Genomic DNA, 19481 nt, shown 5'->3' on the forward strand with positions numbered 1-19481 from the left:
ACCAGTCGCACCTCAGTGACGTACGGCCACGCCCTCACGCGTTGCCTGGAGACGGAGCTCCACCCCCCCACCCCCCTTGCTGGCTTTGGAGGCTTCTGTGGCTAAAGACTGCTGGCAGAGACAGGCAGGCAAAATATTCACATACATAAAAATCAATAAAATAAAATAATTTTGTAAAAAAGACAAAAAATGAAGAGGCAAGTCACAGACTTCGGAAAAGCAAAATACATTTAACAAAGGACTTCTAATTAGAATACGCAATTCTTACCCCTCCCAAAAAAATGTGTTTTAAATGGCCAAAGACTAGACGAGTCTTCTAGAGTTATGGACAGCAAATAAGCACATGAAATGATGTCTGATATTGTTATGCAAATTATAAGGAAAACGAATTATCAATACAATACCACAGTGGCTAAAGGGAAAAGAACTGTATTAAATATTGACAAAGATGCTGAACAAGTAGAATTATAGATTGTCTGTTGTAAAACGATACAATCATTTGGAAAGAGATTGTGGCCATTTCTTTAAAACCTAAGCACAAACATTCCAACCACATAATCCTGTCATCTTGCTTCTAGAATTCATCCACATGAAGACTAGTACGCCAACATCAGATACCTGCTATGGTTTGAATGAAAATGGTCTCCATAGGCTCATGGGGAATGGCACTATTAGGAAGTGTAGCCTTGTTGGAATAGATAAGGCTTTGTTGGAAAAAATATGTCACTGAGTATGGGCTTTGAGGTTTCAGATGCTTAGGCCAGGCCCAGTGTCACTCTCTCTTCCTGCTGCCTGTTGATTCAGATGTGGAGCTCTCAGCTACCTCTCCAGCACCACGTCTGCTTGTGTGCCTCCAGACTTCCCACCATGACTATTATGGACTAAAATGCTGAACTCTAAGCCAGCCCCAATTAATTGTCTTCCTTTATAAGAGTTTCTGTGGTCATGGTGTCTCTTCACAGCAATAGAAACCCTGTGACACATATCAACCGGTGAATGGAAAACAGCTAAAGTAAAGCCACACAATGGAATATTACTCAGCAATCATAAAGAATACATGATTGACACACTTAACAATGTGGATGAGCCAGAAATACTTAGACTGAAAGAAGATAGACCTTCCAAAAATATTGTAGAACAGCCTCCACCCGCAGGAATCTTTAGTGACAAAATCAGATCCGTGGTTGCTTAGAGGACAGTGTCAGGTAGGAAACACTGCAGTGTTAAAATGGGGATTAGAGGTGACTCACTCAATGGTAAAACACCTGCCTAGCATGCGTAAGCCTTGGCTCAGATTCAAACACCAGTCCTCCAAACCTTCAAAGGGTAAGAAGAAACATTTTAGGATACTAGCTATGTTCCCTGTCTCAGAGCTTGATTGCCCCACAGACGTGAATATAATATGAAAACTTCTCCAACTGTACACCTTATCATATATAGTTTACTATATGCCAACTGCATTCTCAAAAAGATATGGGGGAAAGATGTAGCTTCTTCATTTTTTAAAGGTTCATAATTCTGTCTAATCTGAACCTAGAAGTCAGAAAAATCACTCTCTATAGAGTACAGTTTTATAAAGTGGAACCTGTATTTCTTTTTATAGTGAGCATTACAAAGACTGAAATAAAGGAGAGATTACAAGATCAAGATGATATAAGGTGATAGTTATATTAAAAAAATAATGACTATCTAGGCAGCTGCTGCTTAGCATAAAAAGTTTCTTTTTAAGTTTGCATAAGCATAATGAAGAAGATAAACAAAATAATATGACTATTTTATTAGTAAGTGTTACTCTAAACATATGTCTTAGTCATTTTCTATTGCTGTGACGAGACACCATGACCATGGCAGCTCTTATGAAAGAAAGTAATTAACTGGGGTCTGGCTTACAGCTTCAGAGGCTTAGTCCATGTTCATCATGGCAGGGAGCATCAGGGCGTGCATGATACTGAAGAAGTAGCTGCCAGCTACATCCTGATCCACAAGATCAAGAGAGAACCACTGGGCCTGGAGTGGGCTTTTGAAACCTCAAAGCTTCAAACTTCAAACCAGTGACACATTTCTTCTAACAAGGCCACACTTATTAATCCTTCTAATCCTTTCAAATCGTGCCACTCCCTGACAACTAAGCATTCAAATATAAGAGCCTATGGGGGCCACTCTTATCCAAATCAACCACAAAGTATGAATAATTAACCATCCTCTGTCATAAGGTTATTCTGTAGCAGGACAAGAAAATGTCTTTCTTGCATATAGCAAAAGTGTTGAAATGTTTATAGGAAATTAGATAGATAGATCATAAGAGTTATGGAAGAAGTCTCTAAGTTCATCTTCCTAAACAAAAGACTGTCTTTTCAATAAACAATGTAATTTGTCATATGTATTCAGAGCTTCACAGTTTAGGAATTTTCCACTCAGTGATAATATGAGGATTGAATGCACTCGCGGTGAATACAGTCCCATAGTGATGCTCAGAAGCATTTGTCTTTTGAAATGTATATATATATATATACTTTTAGGAAGGTATGTCCTAGGCCTCCTATCAGTCTGTAAGGTCACTGAACATCTGTGTCAGGACTGTGAGAATACTGTGGAAGACTGAGTGGCAGACACTTATCAACTTCCTGTATGTAATTGATGAAACTGCAAGGTTGACAGCGCTGACTTACAACCATCTGCCCCAACATTCCTTATAGATGAGGAAACGGAAATCCAGGGGTAGGAAGTGATGCACCCAAGAACTACGACGTGAGTGGGTGTGAGTGGGTTAGCCTCCAGAGTTCCCAGGCTACCACTCTGTGCTTTCCTTCACAGTATATATATCACCTTCAACTCTCAGGGTAGAACACAGAAAAACCAGTTATTCATGGTTAAGATCAAATCTCTGGCTGGGCAGTGGTGGCACTTTCTTTTAATTCCAGCAGAGACAGGAGAATCTCTGAGTTGGCGACTAGACTGGTCTACATAGTGAGTTCCAGGACAACCAGGGCTTCTCAGAAAAACCCTGTCTCAGGGAAAAAAACAAAAACACCAAACCATCAAATCTCTGTTGTCTTCTAGGATGCTGCACTCTGGTGTTTCTACATCCCAGTCCATCCTTTCTTTGTCTGCTTCTGCACTCTGGTATAGGGCACTATGGTCTGCACTTAACCCTCAGATTTTATTCTCAGATCCTTTGGGAACTCAAACATTCCTAGCTTTATTTTACTTATTGCCAATTCTTGTATTTCATTGGCAATCCAACCCTGCATTGCCATATTAGCAGAAGGAAGCTCCTATTGGCATGAATGAACTGTAGCAATGAAACCAGAAGTCAACAATTTTCACATGAAAGTGGCTTCAGGAATCCAAGTGTCAGTGCTGGTATCAGCAATACCAATTGAAGAGATGGCAGTGTCCAGAGGACTCTGTGGTGGTGGGAGAAGTGACATCAGTCGCCAGGGGAAAGGTGTCATCTGAGAAGAAGCACTGTGATATTTACGATGGTGCCAGAGAAGCAGTGTGCTGTCTGGCAAGGTCAGTGGGCAGTGCCGGGAGGATTGTAGGAGCTGTGTTCAGTGGAGCCAGTGGAACTGGTGGATGAGGTGGCACCTAGAGGAAATGGTCACAGTGCTTAGTGGGAAATGAAAAAACCAGCAGAGATAGTTGGTGTGCTCTGCAGAAGGCACAGTAGTGAGCGGAGCAGAATTAGGCCAAAGACAATGGGGAAAACTCAATGGATGGATGAACCACACCGACTTATGACCAAGTTGAGTAATATGCTTGTGCATAGCCTGGAGGGTTGGTACACTGCTCCAAGAGTGTCTTTCTGATTTTAGATAAACCAGAAGGGTTGGGCAGCTGCTTTAACAGATCCAAGGGAAAGAAGGCCATAGCAGCGCGTCTTGAATCATAGTTTTGGGAGAGGGAAATAAAGGAAGTCTAACCATTACAACAAGGATAATCTCCTCTTCTCCATGTTGTGTTAAATCAGCCATTTGCTCCCTCACCCCTGCCTGCTCAGCCCCAGGGTCTCTGAGGAGGCTATTCTGTTGGCATAACCGGAGACTTAAGTAGGATTCATAGTGAGAAGTGTTCAATGGGCATTAAAGATCTATTTATCAAACCTCATTAGTCACTTCTGATTGATTCAATGAGACTCTTCCTCCACACAGATGCAAACCTCAAGCTTACCACTGAACGTTGTCATTCTGAGTGAGCATAGTTGTGTTATGGTTTAACTGCACTGGAAACTCCCATGCAGGGCCAGCAGACAAAGTCTTACTTCCATCTAAGTTAGGGTTAGGTTTGCCTCTTGTCTCTGACTTTATCTCTAATGCCTACTAATTCCATACACATAAATGCAACCCCTCCCCCCAAAAATATCAAAATTTTGCCCATGATTGTTCTTGATTGTAGAGGTAAGCTGATGTCAACTCGGAGAGAAAAGGTCATGTTTAATAGTCTTAATTTATCCTTTTGGCTAGTTGACAGCTGCATTCTGCACCAAGGGAAAGCCATCCAGACAAAACTAGGTCAGCAGGAACAATTAGGTGTATAGAAAATATTCTTAACATTCAATACTGGTCTCAAAGTTTCTACACATTCACTCATTCAGCATTTAATGAGAGCCTATGTTATTTATTTTTAAAGCAATGTATTTATTTGTATAGCTATGTATGCAGTTCTATCTGCATGTATGTCTGTGCACCACCACATGCATGTCTGGTGCTCACAGAGATGAAACCCCTGAAACTGTTGGACCCCCTGAAGCTGGATTGATGATGGTCGTGAGCTGCCATGTGGGTTCTGGGAACAGAACCTAAGACTTTTTCAAGAGCAACCAGTGCTCTTAACAGTGGGGCATCCCTGCAGCCCTCTGAGAGCTTACATTGTATGTGATATCTTTATGTATCTGCACAGATGTTAAGAATGAAAGGAAAGATAACGTATGCAATTATAACAATGCTAGGTGGCATACCCTAGCATGGCAGCATAAGAAACTGCACATGGGGGCAGGAAGAATTCATTACCGTAGTAGGAGACAATCATCTAAAGTGGCTCTCCAAGATCCCCACTTCCCGGTGTGCATGTGCTTGCATATGCCTCTCTTTCTATGAGTGCACTGAACATAGTGCTTACTTCTGACTTATTTATTATTGTTACCACTTCCAAGATTAAGGCTAAAAGACAACGGCTGCTCTCAGTCTCATTCTTGCTCTCTGGCTCCTCCCTTCCTGCCTCTCACGTGAACTTTGAAACAGAATGGGATGTAGGACCCAAGCCCCAAGTAACAGGCTACAGTGTATGAACCTGACTGTATAGCCATTGTCTTACAGCTGTGGCCAAACAGCAGAGAGGTGAGGAAAGATTTATTCACAGTTTGAAGGTACAGCTCATCACAGTGGGAAGGCATGGTAGTGGGAGCAGCTAGAGCCTGTGACAGCAGGAGCATCAGGCTGCTGGCGCATGTCTCCATGGACCAGGAAGCAAAGAAAGGGTGGGAAGTACATCTGAGCTAAAAACTTTAAAGCCTGCCCCAGATCTATTTCCTCTAAATAAAGCCTAGCTCCTAAAGGGTCCACAACCTCCCAGAGCAGCAGAATCGGGGGAGACCAAATGCTCAACCACACAAGCCTGTGAAAGATGTTTCACATTAAAACTGTGACACTGACCAACTTAAACGAGACCATTTGAAGCAAAGACAGCCCACAGGGTGATATATGTACTTCTGTGTCCATTTTACTTTTGCTAAGTAAAGATTATGATGTATCCCTTAAATTTTGCACAAACAATGTTTCTATAGAAACAAAGGAACAAAGAAGTTTCTAAATGCTTTATTTGTTTGGGGCACAAATATTCCTTTTCCTCTCAGGTTCTTCTTGCTGGAAAAAAAAGTGAGAGCTGATAATGCGTTTGTTAAAGGCACACAAAGTGTATATGTTGGTACATAGAGGTATTAATACACTTTCAAATACATTAATAATAAATTAAGGTTGAAATCGTTGCTGTATTAGAGAAAATAAATGGATTAGTCTCAGCAACAAAAAATTAGTTCAGAAGTAGATAAGCTAGAGATATCAAAGCTGGAAAAATATTAGCTTCAGATCACACTCCACTGTACATGAGTCTGCATTGAGTAATATCAGTTATGGAATGCCGTGCCTTACGTAGCTCCTTGCAGCTTTAACCCAAAAATCTGAAAACTAAACTTTTACCAAGCCTGAAACTGTTTGTGTGTCAATATGATGGCCCCCAGGAGGAAAATGCCACACCGTGAAACTTTATCTCATGTGGAAAGTTATTTTTAAATTTTAGTATGAAATTAGGCTAAGTGTAAAAGGTATGCATGAAACATAAGTAAACTTCATTTTCAGACCAAGTCTCACTAAAATATCAGTATGTATGTGAAAGTATCCCAGACTTCAAGCATAATCTGAAATTTGTAACACTGTTGGTACCAAGCATTTCAGATAAAGTGTTCTCAGCTTATAGTAGATTATCTGACAACATTTTTTTGTACTTTTCTTTTTTTACCTTTTAACATAGTTGTTTTCTCAGCAATGGGTCCTGTAATTCAAGTAAAAATGGAAATGCATATTTTTGTTTGTTTCTTCTATGTGTGTATGTGAGCGTGGGTGGAATCTGGGGATTGGACTGGAAGCCTTGTTTGTACGTGCCAGGCAAGTGCTTTACCACTGAGCCAGCTCCTGGCCGCTCGTGTTTTTAGGTTTCTTATAAAAGTGTATTTGTCTCTAGCGAACATCAGCAACATCAAAGAGAAAAGAAAGCGTGTCTGTGTTTTTAAAAGTGATGCAGGTCCATTAACTGAGAGGCTTCCCGGCCCCAGCCTGTATCGACAGTCTCTGCCAACAAGGCTGCTATCGATGCCCCCAGCTCCCATCTCACGCTCTGTTTATTTTGGCTTTCCAGAGATTAGGTGTCAAGTCACTAGGCTCTCTATGGTCTTCTGTTGTTTTCCTTTCCTTATTTTATGTGTGCCTGGTTCCAAAGAACATGACCAGATGGTGCGTCTCCCTGTGAGAAGATTTTGAACTATGGGGCTGGCCATGTCTCAGGGACTCTGGCCTTCATCTGGGATCAGGCAGCCTGGATGCCTGTCACTGAGTGTGAGCTGAGCAGCTGTTTTAGGAGCTGGTGCTTTGAAACCTCCGCTCTCTGGTCTGCTGTGAGACACCGATGGGCTAGGGAGGCTGTGGAAAGGTTGGAGGCCAGAGGGTAGATTCCGGAGAAGACTGCAGTAAGGAGAGGGTTCCTTCTGGTGAACTCTGCAGTCTTTTTCTGCAGGAACCAACAGTGGCTTGCTTCTTTGGTTCCGGGGTGTGAAACTTGCCTCAGCTGTACCTTCTCCACTCTCACGAACCTAAACTTCAGCTTCTAAGCATCGCACCGTAGTTTTGGATGGACTCTTCGGCTCCTCTGGGTTTTTAACCGTTTTCTTTGATTCTTCATTAGCATTGACGTCATCAGCCTTCTCTTCCTTTACAACCTTGGTTTCAATCATTTCCTTCTGTTGATTCTTGTTTGTGAAAGGGAAGGCCTTCACATACCTGTAGGAGCACACATATCACAAGGAAAGACTTCAGGTGACACACATCACAACAAATAGGACTTTGTCTACCATGGGGCAGTCTGGCATAGTTCCCTGAGCACCTTTACTTCAAGGTGACACTAATATAGTTATACTCAAATATATCACTCTCACATTTTAGTGGATTCTTTCATATTGGACAGTTCCCATAAGCTGGACTTAGGATGTCTTCATCCCTCTCCCTTAAACCCCAATTCAAATACAGTCTATGATTTTCCCTAAATTTCTTGACTTTGATGCCCACTGACCACTATCTACTGTCTAGATGACATATGTGTGGGAAGGTCAGATGGTAGTGACATCTAAAAAGGGGTGCCATAGCCATTTTGACCAAATGCCACTATGAAAGAGCACAAGCTAGTTGCACAGCAAAGGTGACAAGACTAGAGAAGTGCCTGCAACCTCACCTTTTCACGTAGCAAACTGCCAGCACAGCTGCAGCACCAAAGAAGAGGAGAGCCAGCACCAGCAGGGCTGTGGGGACACCTGGAGGGAAGACAGGGTCCATTGGTCTTTTGCTTGTACATGTGTGTCTGTGCATGCAATGATTCATGTTTACATGGGCTATAGATAAGAAATAGTGCAGAAGACCCTTCTTTGTGACTATTTTAATCATACTCACACACACACACTTTTATTTTTTGCATTGTGTGTGTGTGTGTGTGTGTACGTGTGTAAGTAGGTGGGTGCAAAAGTGACACTAAAGTGACACGGTTTAAATGTGGATGTCAGAGGACAACTTGTGGGAATCAGTTCTCTCCTTCCATCATGTGGGCTCTGGGGATTGAACTTACATTATTGGGTTTGGCAGCATGTGCCTTCACCCACCCAGCCACCTCACCAGCCCTCTATTTGCACTGTGGAGGGTTCTTTATGTCTCCTTTATCATTGCAATGTGAAGAGTGGAACTTGTTTCTTGAAGCCCTGAGACCCATCTCACAGGTTCATGTGAGAAACTGGCATTTGGGTTAAAGTCACATGAAGCCATGAAGATATGTATTTTGTGAAAACGCAAGTTTTCAGCAGGGCAGCTCTTTTATGCCCATGATGTGTCACCTGATCCTTGAAACTCTTTACAGAGCTATGAAAGCTGAGTCTGTGGAAGCTGAGCTTCCGCTCAGCTTTTATTTGTGCCTGGTGGGTGCTGAGTGCTCTGTCTGGGGATGAGCTGGGTAATGTGCACTGTCTGGTGAATACAGTTACTCGTGCCCATACAGACTCGGAAGACATTCACCTCCAAACCCAGCTTCTTCATTCTTGAATGCTGCTCCACTTTCAACAGATGCTTCTGTTTCTGTATCCATGGTGACAGGTTCTGTATAAACTTCCGTGATACAAATCATTTTTGTCTTCCGTGCCATGGAGGTTAAAGGTGGAGCCCGGGTGGTGGCAGAAGTAGACGTTGTGGAGTCTGGGGATGAAGCCAAGTAGGTGCTGCTGCTGACAGAAATCTCTGTTGCGGGTGTTTGAGTGTCGAACATGGGATCGAATGTGGTCATGATTTCTGGAACACAGGAGTTGACCCAGGTGTCTGTCCGAAGAAAGGAAAGGGAAAGGAGAAGTAAGCCTGGCAGCAAGACCTCACCAGGCCTGCAGTCAGAACTCAGGTCTCATCAAGATTCAAATCTAATCTCAGTTTCCTTCCTTCGCATCCTGCAGCGTCAGCCTCCACTGAAAGCCAGTGAGGCCCTCTGAGACAGCCTCCACTGAAAGCCAGTGAGGCCCTCTGAGACAGCCTCCACTGAAAGCCAGTGAGGCCCTCTGAGACAGCCTCCACTGAAAGCCAGTGAGGCCCTCTAAGAGCCCACCCAGCCAACACCCTGAGACTAGAAGACTCAGAAGTTCAGGCTTCCTCTCCACAGCCTTGCTGTCCTGCCAGCCCCTCAGCTCTTGCTGCAAGTTCTTAATCACCCTGGCTTTCTCTGCGATGCCTTTCCTACCCTTACAACCCCTGTCTGCTCTTAGCCAATTCTCCCCAGCTGTCAGGTTTACCGGGCCTGGCCAGACTTCTCTAGACTGGGTCTCTGGTTGCACATTCTTGTCTCTGCCTGATCTTGTCATCTTATTCTCATCATTTTGCCCCCCTCTGGACTGAACGGGAACTGCTTGGCAGCAGGAGACTAGTCTGATTTGATGATCATGGTCCTTCCTCTGTGCCCAGCATATAGTATGTGCTCAGAGAATATTTGATAAAGAAGAAATGGAGAAAGATAAGGAAAAATGAAAGAGAGGAAGGAGTAACTAGGGCATACATAAGATACTACTTTAGGACCAGATCTAAAATAAAATCTCTCTGTGCTCAAGGAGGGAGTTGGGAGGGAGGTACATAGTGTTTTTCAATCTGTTGGATAGGGTTGCTAGGAAACACATCTGTTGTCTTTTTTTACTCTGGGTCATCCATGGTGCCAGGTGTTTAGCATTTATCAAGGCTTCATTTACACAGGAAGATGCTGAAGTCCATAGACATCAAGTTCTCTTGCTCAACCACAGTTAGGAAATGACAAGAGCCGTACAGTGTCTTACAATACAAATTTACATCTATTTTAAACCCCTGATTAGTTATAGCAGTGGATGCCACTAACCAGAATTGTAGCTATAAAAGAAATAGTTTCATTAAATTGATTTGCCTTTGAAAATTAAATGAGTCACCAGTTATGGGTTTATGGAATACTGTCAATAAAATGTTTTGACCATACTTGCATCAAGTCAGTATTTTATTCAATTCATGATTCTTTGAAAACAGCCTTGTTCAAATAAACATCATTGTTGACCTCTGTCACCTTTAGTCTTGTTTCCCATTCTTTAGCATTTGCTAAGTTCTTCCCTCAGAGAATCAACATTTTAAAGCCAGGGAAGAAAACACAGAGAGCTCAGTAGACACTGCTGGGTTCTAAAACACACAGGCACATAAAGTACGTGCAGTTTCTGCTTCTGGCATGACTAGGGTGGAGTGTGGAAGGCTGATGCCACTTATTCAACAGAAACAGAGTACCATCTCCATCCCAGGCCTGTGGTCTAGATGCCAGAGACATAGCCCCTGTTCTTAAGAGGCTTCTGAACCATTGGAAGAACAGGGATGATAAAAGATAAATAAGCCACAGATTTCAGAATATTATAAATAGTGAAATGAAACTTAAACAGGGTGTCAGTTAAACTGGTAAAGGTGGAGATGAAGGCTGCATCCTTGGCTAGGGTGACAAGAGGAAGTATCCTGGGGAGACAGCACTTAACCTGAGACCCAGTGGTCAACAGTGGCCAGTCACTAGAGATCTAGGGCAGACACTGGAAGAAAACAAAAAGTGAAAGAGCAAGAACTCAACTCAGCTGAGCCCATTCAATGAACAAGAAACCCAGTGTGGCTGAAACAGAGCAGGGCTCATCTGTAGGGAGAGAACAGGATATCCTGGGCAGCAGGATGTGCGTGATCCAAGAATGGAGAAGTGGGCAAGTGCAGCCAGGTCAGGAAAGTGAGCGGGAGCAGAGTGTGGCTCTAGAGAATAGTGTGACTGTGACTGGCAGGAGAAAGCCTGCAAGCAGGAGGCAAGGCTGGAAAGATAGACCTGGCCGGGGTATATAGACTGCAAGTTACCATGCTTAATGGCTTAGAATTTACTCTGTAGGAGAGGGCATTTTCTACTGGGGTCCACAACCCTTTTTAACCATATTCACAAGGTTTTGTATACATTCTATTTTTATATGCAAAAGACATCACATGCTACATTCTGCATTATCTGGGACGTCACCCAAGGCTGTGGGGCAAACAGAAGAGTAAGTTACCAGTGGAGGAGGCATAGGAGAGGAGCCAGATGCAGAAGGAGGGAGAACATCCAGGAGCAGAGAAAGAGAGTTCTTGCAAATTGCATAGAAATAGGAGAATAGAAATGTCTGGTTCCTAAAACTTAGAAAGATTAGGAAGAGCACAAAAGTCCACCAATAGAAGGCAGGCTGAGTAAATAACTATACAGACAGCCACTCGAGCATATTAAAAACATGGCCATTAAGAATTAAAAATGTCTCTGTGAGTTGATCCAGACTAGTTTCAAGGCTATAAGTGGAAAAGCTATGCACAGAGTAGTGCATGGTACTCCAGATTTGCTTCTGTGAGAAAAGTTAACAATATCCCATCTACCTGTCTTTATGTGCAAAACAGAGGCACAGGCAAGAGATGCAGAAAGATGGAAGGATGGAGTCACACCTCCCTGATCATTTTGAATAGCAGCCTGTTGATGCTGTATGTATTTGAGAAAATTGAAGCAATAAAAGTTAAGCCCTATAACAAACCACAAACAGAAGCAAATAAACTTCTATTCTTCTCAAATGAGATTCTAATCACAATGGAGGTGGGGCTTGTCCAATCACTTCTACACTGAGTTCCCTGATCACCTGTCCTTGCAGAACTTTCTTCTGGAGTGGGGGAAGGGGGTGAAGCAAGCCCCAGTTTTACTCAATAGATTTGTTTCCCAAAGATACTGGCTTTGCTATTTTGAAACTGTTGTGGCACAAAAAGATGTATTGTCTATGAAGAACTAAGATTCAGGGTGTAGGAGAAGATAGATAAAGCAAAGTCAGAAAAAGTAAATTATTAAATTTGAGTTGGGAACATCAATATAAATGCATAGTTCACACACACACACGTACATGTACACACACATGCGTGCTCTCTCTCTCTCTCTCTCTCTCTCTCTCTCTCTCTCTCTCTCTCTCTGCTGAGACTCAATGGAAATGCTACTAGTAATGTGAAATACAGATCTTGGTTTCTGGTTAGCATTTTGCACCCAAAAGAATCAGAAGTCCATATGGAAATGAGCTGTTATCTCTCCACCAGGAACAGAGAGGGTACAAAGTGAGCCTGGGCCTGCCTCATTGTTAAGAAGCAGTAGTCACCTAATACTCCCACATATCAGATTTGGAACATGCACAGGACTTGAAAGAATAATAAGTATAAAATTTATTATAATGTGCTTGATATATTGAATAAATCAAACCTCACATGTCTGTGATAGCATAAGGTTGGAGGAAGTATGTGTATACATGCATGCATGTGTGTATGGGTGTGTGTGAGGATGGATGGAGTCCCCTATATAATAACCGTTTCCAGCAAGGATCACAATAGTAGTTTGGGGTGAGGATATTTGCATGGTACTAAATATCATATGTAAGGTTACGAACTAACTACAAATGAGTAAACATCCTTCTCACTTCATTTTCAATCTGTTAGTCACCATCTTAATCGAATAATCAAAGTAAAACAGTCAGTAATAGGAACCATTGCCGTTTGGTGGTGTTTGTTAGGCTGCGATCCCTACTACCCAATACCCCCTATAGCACGCAGCACACATTGACTGGAAGTTGAAGAAGTCTCTTGACCTTTCGGGGTGTAAGAAGTAATGTGGGCTGGGAGTACAACATAAACAAAAGCAGGAGGAAACAGATGAGTCTGAGGCCCCTTCCTCTCTCCTGTTTAGTCAGAGATGGGCACATAGCACTGTGCCGCCAGCAGGTGGGGAAGCAAAGCAGGACCAGCTCACAGGAATGGGGTGATGAGAGAGGCAGGCACACAGGTAACTAGCTCTTTAGCTAAGACAGGCTGGAGAGACAGAGAAGGATGGAGACATCATCAGGGTGGAAGGAGAATCAACTGCAAGTATTGACTCGGCTGCCAACTCCCCGCCCCCAAAACACACACTCTGAACTGTTGGTGAGGGGAGGAAGCAGGACGGACATCTCTAAGATCGCTTCTTATATCAAAGCTCTCTACTTCAGAGAATTGCTTGGAATTCCTGAATCCAATTTTGCTGATGTTGTTTGACAAACATTATCTCTTAGATCTTACAAATTAGTATTGAAATCTCTCTTGTGTATATATGACCACTCACTAGCTAACCTTCAGGAAGTCAGACATATGAGTATATGTGACAAGAAATGAGTCGCTTACGACACAGAGAACAACTGACAGGTAGTAGTTGAAAGAAATGTTCTGAGAAATGGCATAGGAAAGCCACTAGATTAGGGCAACCAAGGTCTATGGTCAAGACCATCAAGATGACTGCAAATCAGACGTACTCTCTAGGTTTCAACGTCTTCCTTCAAAAGAGGGAGATTGGTCCCTGTTCTCAAAATGTCAGGTGCAACATGTGAGTTATGTGAGATAGTGGAAAGGATGTGGTGTCAGAGTTAGACCCAAGCACGGCTCAAGTGTATCCTCCAGTGTTTGTGTGTTAGAATCCAATATGGCAATGCCAAGAGGTGGTGGGACCTTTAAGGGGTGGAGCCTAGCAGGAGGTCATGAAGGATACTGAAGGATCAGTGGGACCCTGGTTGGTGCAGAGATGCATTATACTCCTGCATCCCTCTCTGGCTTCCAATCTCAGCACATGTACCTCTTCTTCCACACATTCCTCCCCTTGTGATGACGTAAACCCCCTCTCCCTAGGTCAAGTTGCTGCTATGCCATGACTTGGACTATCCAGAAGTGCGAGCTACTCTTCCTTTCTTTATAAATTGCTCAGCTGCAGGTATTTCATCACAGTAATGGAGAATGTCCAACACAGATCCATAAGACAAGTGGATTAAAGTTCCCATGGCTACATTTCCTTGTTTGTAGATGAGATGATCAGGCTTCCTCAGGGGAAGTTCAAAGTTCTGCAAGATAGCTAACTTCTCAACTGCTTTCTCCAGAGGGATGCATCCATGCATATAGACATCTGTTTATTTCCCACTTCCTGTTTATCTTACAGGAAACCTGGGCAGTGGAGGTAATAACCAAGCATCTGGGAACCCCTGTTCTTATGCTACCACTCAGTTTTATTTTCCCTAATATTTTCCTCTGAGGGACACATTGCTCCCCACAGCCTGGTCTGGTAATATTTAGATAACCCATGACTGTTTCTGCTGCCACTCATGGTTGCTCATTTCATACAGGTCCCAGATCTTGAGACATCCAGAAAATGTGCCACATTGAACCATAGAAATGGTTCGGGGTCTGACTCACCAGATGAGTTGTGGCAATAGGCTTTGAACTTTTGGCTGGGAGAAGCGTTCCAAATCAGGACACCTTTGCCATTCTTCCCACACTTGGGGTTTGGGAAAATCCGAGGGATGACTGAGACCCGTTCTCCAACCCATCCGTAGCTGTAGGAGGATACACATTGGTTGAACTGACAGAGGTTAGAAGGCACAATGTCTACCGCTAAGCAAGAACACTGGCTTTAGTGAAGCTCTTCTTACCTGCAAGTCTCGAAGCCAGATTTCTGCGCTGATTCCACCTGGTCCCTGCTGGCCAGAGTCAGTCCCAGCATCTTACAGGCCTCCTTGGCTTCTGTGAAATTCATCTGTGCGTTTCTGCCCACAAGTGCGACGCCCATGATTCTGCATGTAGAAATGGAAAGGTCTGGAAAGAAATCATAAAGTCTTCAGTTTGCTTCTGGCCTTGTTCCTAGCTCTCAGGCTCTCCTTCCTCTCAGAGAATCATTGTCTTGATCCTGGTCTATGAGGCAGGTATTCATTTTAATTATGATAATACAAGCCAAGAATATCTCACAAGGACTGCCTGCTGGGTTAGATGCTTGTATCACCTGATCAAGGCTGTAAATCTCCAGATCCGGAGTCCATTGAGCGCTATGCACTAAGGAAGCTGCCAATGACACCAGGGCTTTAGCCATCAATCGGTCCCGGTGTTGGGGTCTAGGTGATTTAGATGCTGCAAACTTTTTTTTTTTTTAAAGTCTATGTAAGGAAGCCTCTGAGAGTTTAAGAAAGAACTCAGAGCTCTGGTTAACAGCAAAATCACTAACAATACTCCAAAATAATGTGTCCCTGTTTTTGTCCCTGTCCATGTACTTGCTAGAAGAAAATGTGAGTTCTCTGTTTCAGGTCCTTTCTGGCCATTGGAGGACAGGCTTACTCAGAAATTCCTGGAGGAGCCGGCAGGAAATCTTGCAGGACAGGGAAACTAAATAAAGGAAGTTGCGTTTCAGAGTCAGGGCAGGCTTGGCTATCACCTGCTCTCTGTAACTCTGAGACCTTGCGTTTGTTCCTTTATCTTCTTGAGCCCATTTCCTCATTTGGAATACAGAGAGAAACAATCTGCTGGACAGAGGGTCGCGGGCGTTAAATGAGTGAGTTCTAGCCGGACTTATCATCGGCCACATACTAGCTACTAATAGATAATTGTACAGAGCAGTGTCGTTTAAACTTCAGTTTTCTTGGGAACACTGAGGCAGTGGGACTGGTCAGAATATTTTTCTCAAAATCTAGTGGATTTGGGAACTCTTTTGACACATTTCTCTAGAACTTATGGGCTTATATAAAACTGCCATGTTGTATTATATACCTTATATTACCTTATTCCTGTTGAGCTTTATGAAAATCCATAACAAGGCCCTTTAGCCTTGCAAATAGTGGCTATGCAAGGCTCTGGCAGGAATGCTCAGCCTGTGGCCTATGGACCACACAAACTCTAAGATAGTCTAATGGTTCAAAAGTGTAAACTTACTTAAAACATTGTGAAATTTTCTTGTGAGATCCTTTCATACCTTCCCTCTCCCTCCCTCTCTCCCATCTGTTGAGCTCCGTCTATGAAAGTTCATTTCAAATCCCCAAGCCTGTGCGAAACACTCTGTGCCTCTCCTGCTGTTAATTGACTCTTGGGATCTTGGGGACAAGTTAGGGCTTTCATCTGTGAAGTTAGACCTTGTCAGGCCTTGTAGTTGGAATTAAATTAGATAACTTGTACCCAGCAGAGCTCCAGTCCATGGAAAACAGTCGCATATACAAATTTCATGCTTTCCAATTTCGCTTAGAAATTCTAATATCAACCTGGAATCCATGGTTACACTCCAGTCAAATCTTCCATAAGACTTCTTAGACAATGCCACAGAGCATAGGAGCGGTGTGTTCTTAGGAATCTGATAGGGTGGAGTCAATGACAAGAGTTAGGACCTTGTCATCCAATACCTGTGTGGCATTGGATGAAGTCCTCGGATGCACCGAGACTGTTTTTTCCACATAGGAAACGTTTTCCTGAAGAGAAGTCAGTGAGTCTCTACATATGCTCAATTCTGAATCTCTCTGTAACAAGCCTTTTAAGACGTTCCCATCTGCACCCACTCCTCACCTCAGCACCACTGAGGCCAGCTGCATGATGGCAACTTTCTGCTCTTTCCAAGAATTTAATTTTCTTAGGAAAAAAATTGCCCTTACTGAGGACGAAGCAAATAGTGTGGTCAGGATCCAAGAGCTAGAGACGTGGCTCAGTTTGGAGTGCGTGCCGAGCACACACAAAGCCTGCAGTTCCCACTTCCACACAGCGTAAGACTGAACACTACACACCTGTAATCCCTACAGCTACTAGGTGAAGGAAAAAAGGAGCAGGAATTCAAGATCATTCTCAGCTACATAGTGAATATGTGGTTAGCCTGGGCTACAAGAGACCCCCCCCCAAAAAAAAGAAAAAGAAACCAAACCAAACCAAACCAAGAAAACCCTTCCAAAATAACTGGTGCAATTGCAGCATTACAGGGCGTGTGTGTGTGTGTGTGTGTGTGTGTGTGTGTGTGTGTGTGTCCTTCTGATGACATTTCTAAGAGAACCAGGTTTATTTTAAAGTGAGAGTTCTGGTATTTGGGAGGGGTGGTGGCGACATAATCATCTACACTAATCTATCATAAAAGTCAAATCCGGAAATATATAAATTAACTCTGAACATCTGATCTTGAAACATCTCCTCTTTCAGCACATCTTCAGCAGAAGAACAGTTTCTCTTTAATAAACCTATTACTTCACTTGCCCAGAACAGTAATAAGTGGTGTGTGAGTTCAGCGTTTTTCCTAATATGCCAAATGAGGTTTCTGTGAATGCATCTCACAAACACAGAAGCAACTGGAGTTTCACAGCTGCTGATGGTAAAAATTTTAAACCCAAATTTTCAGTTAACTCCCTGCATATTAGATTTATTACAGATTAAAATGTCGAATTCCACTGGTGGCAGAATATCCTTGCGATTAAAACAATTGCACTAACACTGCAGTATAAAGTGTGCAGTATTTAATAAAGGTTACCCACTTTTCCTGAGGCTTGATGACTGCCTTCAATGTTTGTAACCTTGGCTTGCTTTCTGAATGAAACCCTTTAAAAACAAATGACTTCTCTTTTTTTTTAAATTTCAAACTATTATCATTAAAAACTTTCCATAACCCAAAATAAAATTCTAAGTGATGTGAACATGAAAATGAGTCATTTGGAGAGTCTAGCAAAGTAGTTGAGCCTCTCTGGCTAAGCAACAAGCCCCATGCAATCTGTTGACCTCACAAGTCTCCCCCACTCCCAACAGTTCATGGTCAAGAGCAGGGGGAGCCTAGGATGCTTCCCAAGACCTTGTGTAGCCTCAGTTTAGAAACCCGATAAGACACCTACCTTGCACTTTGATGGCACCTTGGACTGGATGCCTAGTGGTCCAAATAGAGGCAAGGAGTAACACCAGGCTAAAATGCTCGAGCATTGTGCAGGTCCCTCTGGAGCACTGTCGCTGGCCACCCCACAGTAAGGGAGACAGATGCTCAATCATCAAGCTGGATGGAGAGTTCTGGAAATATGTTGAGGATTTCCCTGCTTTCAAGCTTCTGATTTGTCAAAATCACTGGAGGAAATGAGTGACATCCCTTGAACGCCCAGGCTGTACTTTTGTGGATGGCTTTCTGGAACATTTAGCTAATGCTGACTCAGAAAGCACACAAGTGAGGAAAGCAGATAGCACTGTGTCAGCTGCTGAAGATTTCCTCAGTTCCCATATTCCCCTGTGAGCTCAGTTCCCACACTCTCCAGTGCGATGCTTTGCGGAGCCCATTCATTCACATACTCCATGACTGCCTCTGCCTCTAAGAGAGAATGAAGCTGGATTGTGTTTCTTTTCCTTTCTACAATCAGTACCCACCACTTATCAGATGTATTGCCTGGTAATGTGCAAGGAAATAATAGTGGGGCTTAGGATAGTGAAAGCTCTTTGAAACACCACTCCTTCCTTTGGAACTTCTTACATACACTGAACAGATCAACATTGCTAGGAGATTCATTTTTCAGAGAGACGAGATTCATAGAAAGTCTTATCTAGGGCTGAAACAGTAGCTCAACAGTTAGGAGCATAAGCTACCCTTCCAGAGAATCTGAGTTTGGATCCCAGAACCCATACTGGGCAGCTCATAACCACAGGGCATCTATACCATCTTCTAATTTCTGCAGACACCCACACTCATGGCACATACCCACTCACAAGCATGCATACATATTAATTGTTTTTAAAATTTATAGTTATAAAACACAAGTAACAAACCATTTATTTTTAAAAATTAGACATTTTGCACCTTACAAAAGGAGTTTTGATTTGTATAACAGTGATCACCACAGGGACTATTGTGTCACAGATCCTGTAAGTTACTTTTAGCTGGATGCTGGTGGATTCAACTCAGACTCCAACGTCTTCATCTGACACATACAAGAGACAGCCACACTGTGTTAAATCAGAATGCGCTATGTAACTCCAAATGGGATTTCCCATGGTTCTTCTTCAATAATTACATTTGGAGCTTTAGAGTAATGCCTTAAGCAAAGGGTTGTGAGTTTTCTTCAAAAGTAGGTGTCCTTTATGGGAATGATATTCTCTTTTCAAAGATTCAGTTTTTTTAAATTAATTAATGTATGTGTGTGTCCATATGTGACTATGTGCACATGAGTGCAAATATCCAGGGAAGCCAAAAGAGGGTGTCAGACCTTAGAGAGTTGGAGTTACACATAGTTATGAGCTGCCCAACATGGGTGCTGGGAACTGAACTCAGGTCCTCTGCAAGAACAGAACTTAGTTTTGTCCAGACTTGAATGTTGCCTGTTTAATTCAACA

The 19481-nt window shown here is 42.9% G+C and overlaps 1 protein-coding gene across 1 annotated transcript; it reads right to left on the reverse strand.

The window, feature by feature from the left end:
* Positions 1 to 5800: 5800 nt before the first annotated feature.
* On the reverse strand, positions 5801 to 18176 carry Lyve1 (lymphatic vessel endothelial hyaluronan receptor 1). Its single transcript, XM_028768088.1, has 6 exons — positions 18005 to 18176; positions 14819 to 14981; positions 14583 to 14722; positions 8826 to 9122; positions 7999 to 8077; positions 5801 to 7550 (listed from the first exon to the last, which is right to left on the reverse strand). The coding sequence occupies exons 1-6, from the start codon at positions 18153 to 18155 to the stop codon at positions 7364 to 7366; spliced, it is 1017 nt and encodes a 338-aa protein (XP_028623921.1). The 5' UTR covers positions 18156 to 18176; the 3' UTR covers positions 5801 to 7363.
* Positions 18177 to 19481: the final 1305 nt, after the last annotated feature.

The sequence above is a fragment of the Grammomys surdaster genome, unplaced genomic scaffold (assembly GCF_004785775.1).
Source record: "Grammomys surdaster isolate TR1022 unplaced genomic scaffold, NIH_TR_1.0 184, whole genome shotgun sequence".
NCBI lineage: Eukaryota > Metazoa > Chordata > Mammalia > Rodentia > Muridae > Grammomys > Grammomys surdaster.